The 12,606-nt window shown below is 36.3% G+C and overlaps 2 protein-coding genes and 1 long non-coding RNA gene across 5 annotated transcripts; 1 reads left to right on the top strand and 2 right to left on the bottom strand.

Annotated features, from left to right (window-relative positions):
• Positions 1–570: 570 nt before the first annotated feature.
• LOC144565069 (stomatal closure-related actin-binding protein 1-like) lies at positions 571–7,680 on the top strand. 3 transcript variants are annotated; one of them, XM_078314699.1, is made up of 13 exons: positions 571–710; positions 1,841–2,126; positions 2,483–2,611; positions 3,010–3,102; positions 3,503–3,643; positions 4,157–4,225; positions 4,312–4,395; positions 4,802–4,982; positions 5,481–5,597; positions 6,231–6,289; positions 6,402–6,536; positions 6,693–6,842; positions 7,294–7,680. In XM_078314699.1, the coding sequence occupies exons 2-13, from the start codon at positions 1,860–1,862 to the stop codon at positions 7,339–7,341; spliced, it is 1,473 nt and encodes a 490-aa protein (XP_078170825.1). In that variant the 5' UTR covers positions 571–710; positions 1,841–1,859; the 3' UTR covers positions 7,342–7,680. The 3 variants fall into 3 exon arrangements, with proteins under 3 accessions (XP_078170825.1, XP_078170827.1, XP_078170826.1); XM_078314701.1 differs by having other exon boundaries at positions 648–714; XM_078314700.1 differs by lacking the exon at positions 571–710 and adding an exon at positions 1,493–1,738.
• Positions 7,681–8,061: 381 nt separating this feature from the next.
• Positions 8,062–8,234, bottom strand: LOC144565072 (uncharacterized). The gene is made up of 2 exons (XR_013514833.1): positions 8,170–8,234; positions 8,062–8,123 (listed from the first exon to the last, which is right to left on the bottom strand). It is a non-coding gene; the product is annotated as an uncharacterized LOC144565072 (long non-coding RNA).
• Positions 8,235–8,245: 11 nt separating this feature from the next.
• On the bottom strand, positions 8,246–11,575 carry LOC144565071 (gamma carbonic anhydrase 2, mitochondrial-like). The gene is made up of 5 exons (XM_078314702.1): positions 11,347–11,575; positions 10,762–10,905; positions 9,959–10,084; positions 8,991–9,142; positions 8,246–8,804 (listed from the first exon to the last, which is right to left on the bottom strand). Exons 1-5 carry the CDS (start codon positions 11,459–11,461, stop codon positions 8,514–8,516), a joined length of 828 nt encoding a protein of 275 aa, XP_078170828.1. The 5' UTR covers positions 11,462–11,575; the 3' UTR covers positions 8,246–8,513.
• Between the last annotated feature and the right edge of the window lie 1,031 nt (positions 11,576–12,606).

Raw genomic sequence — 12,606 nt, forward strand, 5'->3', positions numbered from 1 at the left:
AATATAAAGTGTAATCAAGTATCACTATTTTTGATGTAACTTATATCCCTCGTCATTTCACAATGTGTGAATAAAACTAAATTTCAATACAAACTTTTGGAAATTATGGGTTAGAATACTAGAATGTGAATTTTCAGGTTGGCAAATGGGTACATGTAACAATTACCCCTCATAAAATGAGAAATAACGCAATAAAATCTTTTTAAGTTTCCTCGTTCCGAGTTCGTATCGTCTGCATTAACTCAAAAGGGAATCTTTTGAGTTAATAAATCTTATCGAGCCGATATGCTTTATGATTCGTGCACACTAGATCCGCACTAATATTAAAGGATCTCTATATCATAAACAGGGATCGGATTAGCTCCGTTTAAAATCATATGGTTGGGATTCATTAACTCAAAAATTCCTTTTTGAGTTAATGCAGAGGATACGCATTCCCTCGTTCCTCGGTTCAGTGGACAAGACACGCTCCTTTCGATTTCAAACCCATTCCCTCTCTTTAAATCCATCAAATCAAAACCCACAAACAGAACGGAATCACAGAGAAAGGGAGAATCTCACCGGGCACCAGCTGTCAAGAATTTCAAAAAGCGAGAGAGAACGCTCTGGCGACTGGCGTTGGTTGTTTTTCTTAAAAAAAAAAAAATAAGAAGAAGAAGAAGAAGAGAGATAGCTTTGGCCATTGGTTCTGCCAGTATACGGAAGGAAAGGTTCGTAACCTTGTAAAAGACAAATGCTGAACATTTATGCTATTCAAAAATTTGGTTTATTGTTTATCAGCTTAGAAAATGCTGCGATCTCAAGCAATTTCTCAAAAAAAAAAAAAAATCTTTCCGTGCACACGATATTATGTCATCAACGAGAGGGTCGAGAGATGAAACCGAGGGTTCTGAATGCTAACTCTTTCAGGAGGAAGTGCCACTGATTTCATTTTTACTTTCAGCAAAAATTTATTTCGCTCCATTCTCAATTTACATTTTGAAATTGGGGTATTTTCAGGTGACCCATTTTCTTTTCTTTCTGATTCTTCCTTACAATTTTGTTGCTTTAGCTTAGTAATTATTTGTTCAACAAGCAGTAAATTTGAAAGTTTGCAATTTTTTAGTAGTTATAGATGTTATTTTGGGATGTTATGCATAATGCCACAAAAGTCTTCCCTGGTTTCACTTATCTTTGTTATTTCCTTGAATTTTATTTATTCTATTTTTATCTCAGTGATGTTGTTATTTTATTTGTTGGAGACTAGTTTAGCATCAGTCCATCAGAATTTGTCTTTTCTTTGACGTGGCGGGGTTTGGAGGGGGGGGAGATGGGATTAGGTGTTCCCTTTGTTTTATTTTTTTGAAGGTTGGAAGCATAGGTGTTCAGTGTTCCCTTTGTTATGCTCACCTCACATAAAAAAAGATTTGGAACCGTGGAAGGTTAGGTTGGGTGAATTTTAATATCTCCTAAACTTTGTTCCTCAGTCAAAGGTTCCCGTTCTCTGTACTTCTTTTCTTTTTATGTTGGATGCTAAAATTAGAAGTTTGCTTGTTCTCTTCCTCTTAGTAAATTTGAAAAAAAAAAATTTATAACTCACAAAACAGTTCCTGATTTAGTATTATTTCCCTACCTATTCCTCCTGATAGAGACCATATGAAGGAAAAAGAGGTACATTATGGCTCTAATTTGTTCCGTAAGGACCAGTTAAGCAATTAAACAATAAGGGACCCAAAAAGAATGTCAAAGGATCTGACTGGTTTGGCACTACAATGCTGTGTGGCAATCGTCTGAGAGCAATGCAATAAAACTTCCTTGACACCTCTTGTCATTGAATTTTCTTTTCTTATATTTCTTTTAGGATTTTAGCTTGAGCTAAGATGACAAGGGCAACATATGGCTATGGGACAGCGAGACCAGCACGCTCTAATTTCTTGAGCAAATTTGCGAGCTATAAACCGGGTATAGGTAGCATGACCATTGAGCCAATTGGAAGCCCTGGAGCTGTACCCCTTAAAGAGATAGTAGCCAACGAAGTAGCCAACGAGGCAGCTGATTTGATCAATAGGCATCAACGAATGTCAGTACGCGAGCTTGCCATGAAGTTTGAGAAGGGCCTCAACACCGCCACCTGGCTCTCTGATGAGGTATTTTATCTTCTAAATATGTATTTGAGGTACCTAGGCCTAGAGATCCTTGGATGAACTATACTCAAATCTCAGTTTCCCTCAAGTAAATCATCAGTGTTATGAAAATGTTGATCTTGCAACTAATTCTCAAATATGTCCCTATTAAGGCTTAATTTTGCCTCTTGACTCCTCAGTTGAGTCCCAGTTCAACCGAGTAAGCCTATCAAGTAGCCAGACAATGTTGAAATAGGTACTCCACAAGTTCATGAACATTCATAGAAGTGATATTGGTACAATGTACATGGTTATTGTTTGTATATACCAACATTGTAGAAATTTCTAACTTTTCTCCTGATCGAAATCACTGATAAAAGGTGAAATGGAGACAAGTGGCCTTGCTAGAGAGAGAAGTTCTTCTCAAGAAGCTAAGGGATGTCTTGGAGTCTCTCAAATTTCGTGTTGGTGGCAAAAACAAGGATGAAATTGAAAAATCCATTTCAATGGTTTGTATCTCAGTTATATTTTTCCTTAGAACTTTAATTTTGAGAGGATGTGATATTGCCATAGAAGAGTTCACTGGGTGTCAGTACTTGTATGATCCTTGTACTAGTTTAGCTTAGGTCGAAATGAGGATTAATTTGATGGTTAATTGGGTCAAATTAACTTCATGTGCATAATAAAGGGTCAATAAGCCATTAGATTAAATTGAGCCTAGTTGTAAACATAAGAGATGCTTGAGCTTTAATTGTGTTGCATAAAGCTCAAAATTACCATCCTTGACCAACATACAATTGCTAAAATAGCACTGTATTATAGGTGAGCGCCAAGCTGGAAAATAATACATAATTCTGATAACTTAATAGCTACTTATTTGGTAAATATTGAAATACTTGGGGTACAGGTAGAAACTTTGGCGGTGCAACTATGTCAGAGAGAAGGTGAGTTGCTTCAACAAAAGGAACAAGTCAAGAAGCTGGCAACCTCTCTTAAGCTGGTATCCCACAAAAACTTATTTTGTTTCAGAAAAAAAGTTGTTTATACATGTATAGTTTGTCTTCTACGCATAAAACGTGATGCTACAGGAGCCTTCTATCTTTTGGCAGTCTTAGTTGGAGCTCGATATTTGAACATCAATTAAGTCTTCATTCCTCCCTAGAACCTGAAGCAAACAGCAATTTTTTTTTTTATCAAAGCAGTGAAATTGGAAAAAAAAAAAAAAAAAAGAATTAAGATCTGATGGATAGATAAACTGATCTGGTTTCAGCTGTTGTGATCAATATATAAGTTTGCTACCTTTCGGACAGGCTAATCAAATCATATACTTAAGTTTAGAGCATGGGTTCAAAGTTTAATTTGTTATGTTCAAATATTCTGATTTGTAATTGTACTTTTAGGCATCAGAAGATGCAAAAAGAATAGTTGAGGAAGAACGGTCTGATGCTCGTGTAGAAATTGAAAATGCAAGAGAAGCCATGAAGAGAGTTCAGGAAGCATTTGAAGAGAACGATAAACTGTCTCGCAGGGTTGACAATCAGGTAAACTGCAATTAGAAAAATAACCTTGTTCCTTAGCTTGTGTGGTGTTCAGTCATGTAGTGGGGATTAGTTGAGTTGATTTGGGTTACATTGGGGACAACTGAGGTTGAATTCTGTTTGAATTGTATCATTGAGGTTTAAATGAGCTAACTTGAAAACAACTAAACTATTTACATAATATTGATCTAGAATACGGATAATTAAAGCAATTTGAGGTTTATCTGGCACAATTTAAGGTCTTTTAGGCTAATTCATTTTAGCTGAGGAAAATTAAAGTTAAATGAGCCTTATTTATTTTGCTTTTTGAAGACCAATTGAACCTTAATTGTGAATCAGTTCTTAATTAGGGTGCAGTTACCTCATGTTCCAATTGACAGTATATGGGCTAATTTGTGTAGCTGGTGTCAATTGAATAATTAATTATATTTAAGAGCTACACTTTTTTTGGATTTAGCTGCTGGTTCAAAAGTCCATGTACATAATTTATGGTTCTTTATGTTTCCTGAAAAAAAGGATGCGGAAGAACTCAAGCTAGAACTTCAAGAGGCTCGAAGAATCAAAATGCTTCACCATCCAAGCAAGGTGCTGAAATTTTTTGTTTACTTTGCTCTTTTTCTGTTGTTTCAAACCCTTTTGTAGATTGATGCATTTCCCTCATGTCCCTCTAGGTAATGGATATGGAATTTGAAATTCAAGTGTTACGCAAACGGCTGGAGGAGAAGTCTACAGATTCTATTCAATTAAAAAAGGAGGTAATATGCAACTATTTTAAAATTTAAACTTAGCTGTAGTTTGTGCAAATGCCCATTATTTTAACAATGTTTAGGGATTTATCTTCTATGAAATTCTACTTCAAACTGATTTGTCATGAAGTAGAGTTGTCCTCAGCTTTCCTCAATGCACTAATTGGCAATAATAAAAGCTGATATTTTTAATTTTATGTTTTATATTGATTTTTCTGATACATTCCTGTATAATTTACTATATTTAGGTTCCATTCAGATCTTGAAAAGGTCAAGCTTTGGCTAGGAAGCATTGTGTTTTCTTTGCTTAACAAAGCACAATAGCACAAACTCTGTATTTGAAAAGTGCCATTTGTTTGCTCTCTTTACCTACTTCTTTTACTTATAAGGCTATTTACTTATCTTTTCTTTCTAGCTTGAGTTTCTGAGAAGGCTTAAAGAAGATGAGGAATGTTCCTTTGAGATGGAGGGTTTAGAGATCTTGGGCTCCTCTTTGCATATCAAAAGCCATAACAATACTGCACCAGATATAACCAACTGTTCAGTCCAGTGGTACCGGCTGCATCCTTCAGGGGGCAAAAGGGAAATAATTTCAGGTACCAAATCAGGGTCAGTTAATTTTTTTAGTCGTGGTGATCCCTAGTCAGGTGAGGTCCAGTTGTACTTAACTATCCTGGAACTTTCCGTTTACACTATATATAAACCGTTTACACTATCATGTGTGCTTCATATTATGTTATGAAAAGGCCAATATTCAACTTAAGTAGTAACTAACTTGTATACAAGTCAGTTCTACGTGTAAGCATACTGTTACCAGCATCATTATCAGTGCCGACTACACAAAACAGTACTTCATAAGTCAATTTGATAGCTGTAGCTCAAGACTTGCAATACTGACCATCAGTTGCTGTATCACTTCCAGTGCCAGAATCAATGTAGGTGTGCAGGGAATTTCTGAGATATTTTGCCTGGTGTTGATATCTGTCAACGAACAGTTCTCAGTTAGCCCCGTCAGTGAAGCATGCAAATTGCATAGTGCATAGTGCATGTACACATGAAAGCTTCAACAAAATTATTATGTTATACTATTTCAGGTGCCACAAGACCGATATATAGTCCAGATCCATATGATGTGGGGCGAATTCTAGAAGCGGATATTAGATCAACTGATGGAATCTCTCGAGTGTCAACTACAGGCCCTATTGATCCTGGTTTGTCCTTTGAACTAAAAGGATCTGTAAAATGGAAAATATGAATTTTGATTTCTGATTTCTGGGAATATTAGTATCAATAAGAGCCAGACCTCCATATGCAATCAAGGTCCATTACCCTCAATTATGCCTGGTAGCATACAAGTGAACCTCTATTAAACCCCAATTAGCCTAGTGAGGCATCAATTGCGCAATCAATTCAGTAAAACTCGTACCCTGATATTACTGCCAGTCTACCCCCAACTGTGCAATAGGGCTTCCAGTTATCCTTGTCTGATGAGGAGCAGATGTTAAAAAGGAACAAACTAAATTTCTGTTTAATTTGTGCAAGCCCTATAGTTAAGCCCTTTGAGACTTTTGAGTGTACAATTAAACCTCAACCATAGCAGGTTCTATTAATCCTGAATCATGGAATTACAGTCAGTTGTACTCTACGTTTAAACTGAGCTAATCTCGATCATCCGCGCAATTGAGCTTTAATCGTCCTTCTTCTGTTTGCTTTTCTTTGAATAATGTTTCTACTTCTTCAAAAAAAAAATTTAAATATATATTATATATATATTTTCTTAAGATCAACGGATGAAAGATTAACCTTTTTCAAATTGAAAACCTCATTACTTCTTTGTGTTACAGCTCCTGGGTTGGTAGCACATATAGAGGCATTGGTACGCAAGCCTGAGACTGTGTTTAATGTAAGATTTTGTTTTAAAAGTGGAACATACTACTCAGGGTAAAAGAATATAGTATCCCCTCTTTCAAAATATTTTATTTTGTAATTTTCTGATATGTTAATTCTTTTGTCAGGTCATTGTACTGGATATAAATGGAGAAAATTATCCTTCGTCTTCACTTCATGCACTGAATATTGGAAGACTAAGAATAAAGCTTTGTAAAGGGAAGTCTATTCTTGCAAAGGAATTCTACTCCTCCACAATGCAGGTATAGGCCTAGGCCTAATATTCTTCTTTTCTGGTTTTCACCTGTTTTAAGTGCATGTGATATGTGTGAGTATTATAGGGTTTAATACAACATTCTTGGTACTTGAAATTTTTTTGTTATACTTCTGTTTAAATTTTATTATGTAAAAATGAATAGGTTTGTGGAGTAAGAGGAGGCGGAGATGCAGCAACTCTGTCATTGTTTTGGGGTGTGAGAAAAGGCCTCAGCTTTGTATTAGCCTTTGAATCAACAAGAGAGAGAAATGCAGCCATCATGCTTGCTCGTAGATTTGCTGTTGACTGTAATGTGAGTTCCTAGGTTACTATCATTATTTAATACTTCTGTATCAGTATCCCCGATTTTGTTATCAAACCCCATATCTTGCCCAATTAAGCCTCAGTTACATTAGCATGCTATAGTGCCTCAATTTATTCAAATTGGGGAATAGTTAAAATAGCTAGTGGAGAACTATTGAAACTGTATCAAGATATGGTAGCGGGTTGCTTCCCTTTATGTTTTTGTGCAAAAGAGTATGCTTAGGCTAAGTATGGCCACAGATAAGTTCAATAAAATCGTTGGTCAAGAATTGTCAACTAACTTTAAAAAAATAAAAATGCAATCAAGTTAGCAAATTGGAACTATTATGAAGAAGTCCCTATTTAGCAAAAAAATTGAATTAGCTTAATACAGGCTATCACTTTTCCATCTACAGTGCATGGCTAAGTAAATAATTCAGTTACATTTTTGCCCTTGTCAGATAATGCTTGTGGGACCCGGCGACCCGACTCCTGAATGGTCACAATAACAGTTTGAATATCTCATGTAGCAGAGGCAAATGGCATTCAAATTTTCAAGACCTGTAGACTAGGGGGTTTATTGCCCTTGTTTCTTTTTCTTGTTCGCACAGAATGAACCAAGGCATCATTTTATTTGCCTTGCGGTCAATATGCGCAGAACTTTTCCTTCTTATCCTTTTATATCCTGTTTAATACCATTGTTTATTTATGTACCTAAGATTTCTTGTCTAGATTCTGCAAACGGTAGCATCTCTTGGTTCCAATACTGTGCCAAAATGTGTTGTTATCCCCTGTACCTGGTATCAGTTAGCTATTGTCTAGTATTTATATCTTTTTATTCAAATATATGATTTCTGATTATTCGTGATGCTTATTTAAGGTCATTTTTGTGAAATTTATATATTGCCTTGAGAAGTTCAATGCCAAATTACTCGTGAAATAATAAAAATTAAATAAGACGATGCTGTAAATGGCTGTGCCCATAGCCAGTCTAGCAATATACGGATTTAGGTGCGAAGTCTCTAAAACTTCAATAAGTCATCAAGGTGATAGTAATTAGTAAAGGACACAAAAGGCATCTCAAATGTTTGCTAATTATTCATTGTTGGAAACAAGATAAGCCGATAACCATCTTTTTAGTTTTTAACCTCTAATAATTCGTCTTTGGTATCAGGAAGGGAAGTCAATTTAGCAAGAAGGAAAACGAGAATCGCTGATCAATATAATGGTCTTAAATATCAATCTATTTTATTGGAGATATCTGAGTGGAAAACAAAAATAAATACAAGCACTTCAAAAAAGCAGACAACTTTTATAGCAAACAATCATCTTTCGACAAGCAGTCAGCTTGTTGTAGGATTTGTTGTTTCTTGAAATGTAAATACCTTGTAGAAGCTCAGAGATTACAGCATGTGATTGAAACCAGGCCGTATGGACCGCGCCAATATGTGCTCAATTTATCAAAAACACGAAAAACACCATTTTACATCAACTAGTGCCTACTTCAGAACTTGAAAAGGTATACTTAGAGAGGCCCAAAAATCAAGTACATGATTGATCGTCAAAGAACTTCGACCCAAACTTATTTAAAAGGTAACATAACTCATCCTAAACAAAAGTCATGCATTCAAGATGCATGATATTTTAAAAATAGAAAAAAGAAGAAGAGAAAACCATCGTTTTACTGAGTGACAGCTTTGCTGGATGATTTGTTTTCAGGGAAGATATTTTGTGGCAATATGAGAGCAGGAGGGATTTCACGCACCACACCAATCATGGAATCATAATCTTCATCCTTATTCTCAAATTTCTTTCTCAGCAACTTCTCAAGCTCAATTTCATCGAAGGTCTTTGTATTTTCAGTTGCGTGCACTTGTGCAAGGTTGGTGTAGATCAAGGCAGACTCCTTGATCGAGGTGACTTCCTCTTCCGTTAGTTTTCTGAGGAATTTAGCTGGGTTTCCAGCCCAGACCTGATTTTATGTGAGGAAAAAAAGTTATGAGAGAAAACAACATGCTCAGTAAAGTTAAGGGGGGGGGGACAGAGGAGCTGAAAATTTGGCAGCCTGCCCAATATTAAAAAAAACTAAAGAAAGAGGGAGCCCCTTGGCAGCCACTGCAAGTTTTTCAAAACAAAAAAACGAGAAAGAGAGAGAGACCTCGCCAGAAGGAATGCGGGTGCCCTGTCTGACAAGAGACCCTGCACCAACCATAGCGTTTTTCTCAACCACAGCACCGTCAAGCAATATGGCACCCATCCCGACAAATGCGTCATCTTCTACTGTGCATGCATGCAAAACCGCACCATGACCTACATTAAACAATCGTTTATATATTTTCCTTTCTTGAGTGATAATTCTGATAACTTAGGTACAAAATTGCCTCAGAAACATCACCATGATCATATTTCCGTGCAGTATACCACTTTCAGCAGAATACACCTGTTCGGCCATTCCTTAGATGGCCTAACATATTGCCTTTTAGTATACCGTAACTGCAGGAATACAACATTATTTTTGTTTGCATTATCCTAGGCAAAAGTTTTGTATTTTCTTTTGGATGATTCTGATAACTTAGGTACAAAATTGCCTCAGAAACATCACCATGATCATATTTCCATGCAGTATACCATTTTTCAGCAGAATACACCTGTTTGGCCATTCCTTAGATGGCCTAACATATTGCCTTTTAGTATACTGTAACTGCAGGAATACAACATTATTTTTTGTTTGCATTATCCTAGGCAAAAGTTTTGTATTTTCTTTTGGATGATTATTATCGTGTATATTTTCGTAACTTGGCACCTTTTAAAACATCTGCCATAGTAGCTTTCAGCCAATGAGTTCTTTAAGCAAGTGTAATTCCTTCCTCTTACTGTTTGGATAGATTATAGCATGTACATGTACAATTCAGTTTGGTACTGTAAGAGTCTGGTACAATCTGGTTTGAGACATCATAGGTACATACAAATCATTAAGCAGGGACGTGCTTTTCAGTTCTAATTCAGGACTTTTTCGCCTATTTCGGGTTTTTAGGCTTCCATCAGAAACCCATACCAAATTTGCACTCCTGTTAAATTAACCAGCCTTCAATAATAAGAAAAAAAATAAGAAGAACTCATACTTACCAATGGTAACGTTATCTCCAATAATGGTTGGTAAGACCTTCCCTGCTAAGTTAAATTTGGCCACATGAACAAGCGTGTTGTCTTGTATGTTGGAACCAGATCCAATTCTAATGCTATTCACATCACCTGAAATTCCCAGATCTTTAAATCAGCTTCCTGAGCAACTTTTACATTTCACCACTTCAAATCAACCACCCTCTGGCGTTACTTGTATGAGCTAGATTTGTACTTAACAGCACTAACAGCACTAATAGTGGTTAAAAGATAGAGCCCTTTGGATTGTACTGAGAACAACTTAATCTAATCCGAGCCTTAATTAACCTCAACTTAACCCAAATTTACTATATTAATGACATAACTTTGCAACTCTTCTGTAACTGTTCTCATTTTCTACTCAATTCAACTTCATTACCCATTGCTGTGCAAGGAACTGAAGCTGGTTTGTATCAAGGGCAATCTGAACTTATTTTCATCCAATAATCTAAACTTAAAACAAAATTTCCTTCTGTACAAAACCATAATTTTGCAATTATCCCAGTTTAACCATGATTGTGCAAAGATATATAACACAAGACAAAATAATGGGTAGAACCAACCAAAAATATTGGTCAAAACGGTACCTATACCAATGCTTTTCAACCAGCACATGAGACCTGCAATCTTTGGGCACAGGTGCAATTTGGTGTCAATCAGAAAAAGAGATGATTGGTGTATTCCAATCAAGTCAATAATAAAACTACCTGCCCTATGAGGCACCAATTCAAGCATGAAAACTGAAAAGAAAAATCCCAATAGCATATTACCTCTTAGAACAACACCATACCAAACAGAAGAACCCCGGCCAATGAGCACATCTCCCATTACAGCTGCACTCGGTGCAACGAACGCATCTTTGCTTATTATTGGTTCCTTTTGAAACACACTCATGATTGTGCGGTGCTTTGACACTGATACAATAGATCCAACAGTTTAGTCAGCAACAAAGCAAATGTCATAACTAGAGTTGCTACTTGATCTAGATGATAACATTTGGATTAACACGAGTTCGCATGGTGCATAACCTCAAGTCCAGTTTCAACTTTTGGTATAGTAGAACTGCCCCAGGGCAAATTTAAAATAATATTTCGCTCTCTTTTAGTTTAATTTCAAAAGAAATGATTTCAATCACCCCGGGCTCGCCCCCAATCTCGTCACAGTAAATTCTACAACTGAGCCTTAAAATAATAATTCCAGTTTCTAAATCCCCATTTTCGAAGTTATAAAACCAGAATAGAACTCAAATGAAACGAAATCAACACAGCTAACTAAAATTCCTAACAACACCACTTTGCACTGTAGAATGACCTTAAAAAAATTGACAGTTGGATCCGAGGGTAAGGAGCGACAACCTTGCTCAGGAAGGTAATTGCTTCCCTGAAGAGTCACGCCAAGGCGATCGATGGCCTGGCCAGTGCCACGTATCCAAGATCCAACAGTGTATATCACTCTACCTAGACTCCCCATTGCGTTTGTTTGGATCGATCGATGGATTCGACGAGATCGAAAGACGGAGAGATAGATGCCGGAGACTGCTGAGGCCTGAGGGGGAGGTGAGTTCGCAACTTTGTCATGTACATGAAATGACAATAATAACCCTGGTTTCTGCTTCTGCTTATGTTACATTGTTACTTGCCAAGTTGTTAGTGGGCTGTGCGGCCCACGGACTGGTCTGACTTCAATTTAAAGTTAACATAAAGGATTAATGGGCCTGAATTGAACTAGGCTTTTACTTCGGTGGATGGATCATAAACACCAATGTATCAAAGTTTGTGTTGATGTAAGATTTCTTAGATGTGTAACGATATGGTCTTCAATTTTTCAATATTCTTACAAAATAATTTATCTAAATTTTAAACTTGTGCCTCCCATATAAAAAAACATTATCTTTTTACCAACTAGATCGAGACAACCATTATGCTTTCATATACTGCAGTTCGTCAATACGTCATGATAGATTGCTACCAGTGGATTTAGACAATATCACACACTGCTGGAGTGCTGGTCCGTCAACTCGTGTCCTTTTTATGGATAGGCAAATCTGATAATTGTTTCCATCTTAAATTGAATTGCTGTTCGCACAACAAGGACCATTGTTACAAAATACAAGGAAGATGTAGCTAATACATACAGGTTTAGGTCGGGTCCGGATTCCCTAAAGTAACCCAATTTTTGGGTTTTGGATCGAGACCGTCCGATTCGAATTCGTCGTTTGAGATTGTTTCGCGATTCGAATTCATATCTTGAAATGTGTGCGCTCCATCTTAGATAGATTATTACGGATTCGAATCGAACGGTCCCAATTTAAAACTCAAATATTGAGTTACTTTACTAGATCTAAACTCGTTTAGGTCATCCCAAATATACGTTGTATAATACTAACAGAACGGTGTTCGATAGAGAGCCATTTGATCCGTTTTTTATGATTCATGCAAAATGGATGCGAGGTTCCAATGCTTCGTGTCTTTCATACTTCATCGTATCTCATATTTTATATTTTTATTTTTAAAATCTAAATTGTCAATTCAAACCGTTTAACATGATATTTATACTAAAATATAGTTCGGATGAAATTTTATAATTTTTAAAAATTATTTATTATTTTTTAAAAT

This window comes from Carex rostrata, chromosome 14 (genome assembly GCF_964058835.1).
Source record: "Carex rostrata chromosome 14, lpCarRost1.2, whole genome shotgun sequence".
Lineage (NCBI taxonomy): Eukaryota > Viridiplantae > Streptophyta > Magnoliopsida > Poales > Cyperaceae > Carex > Carex rostrata.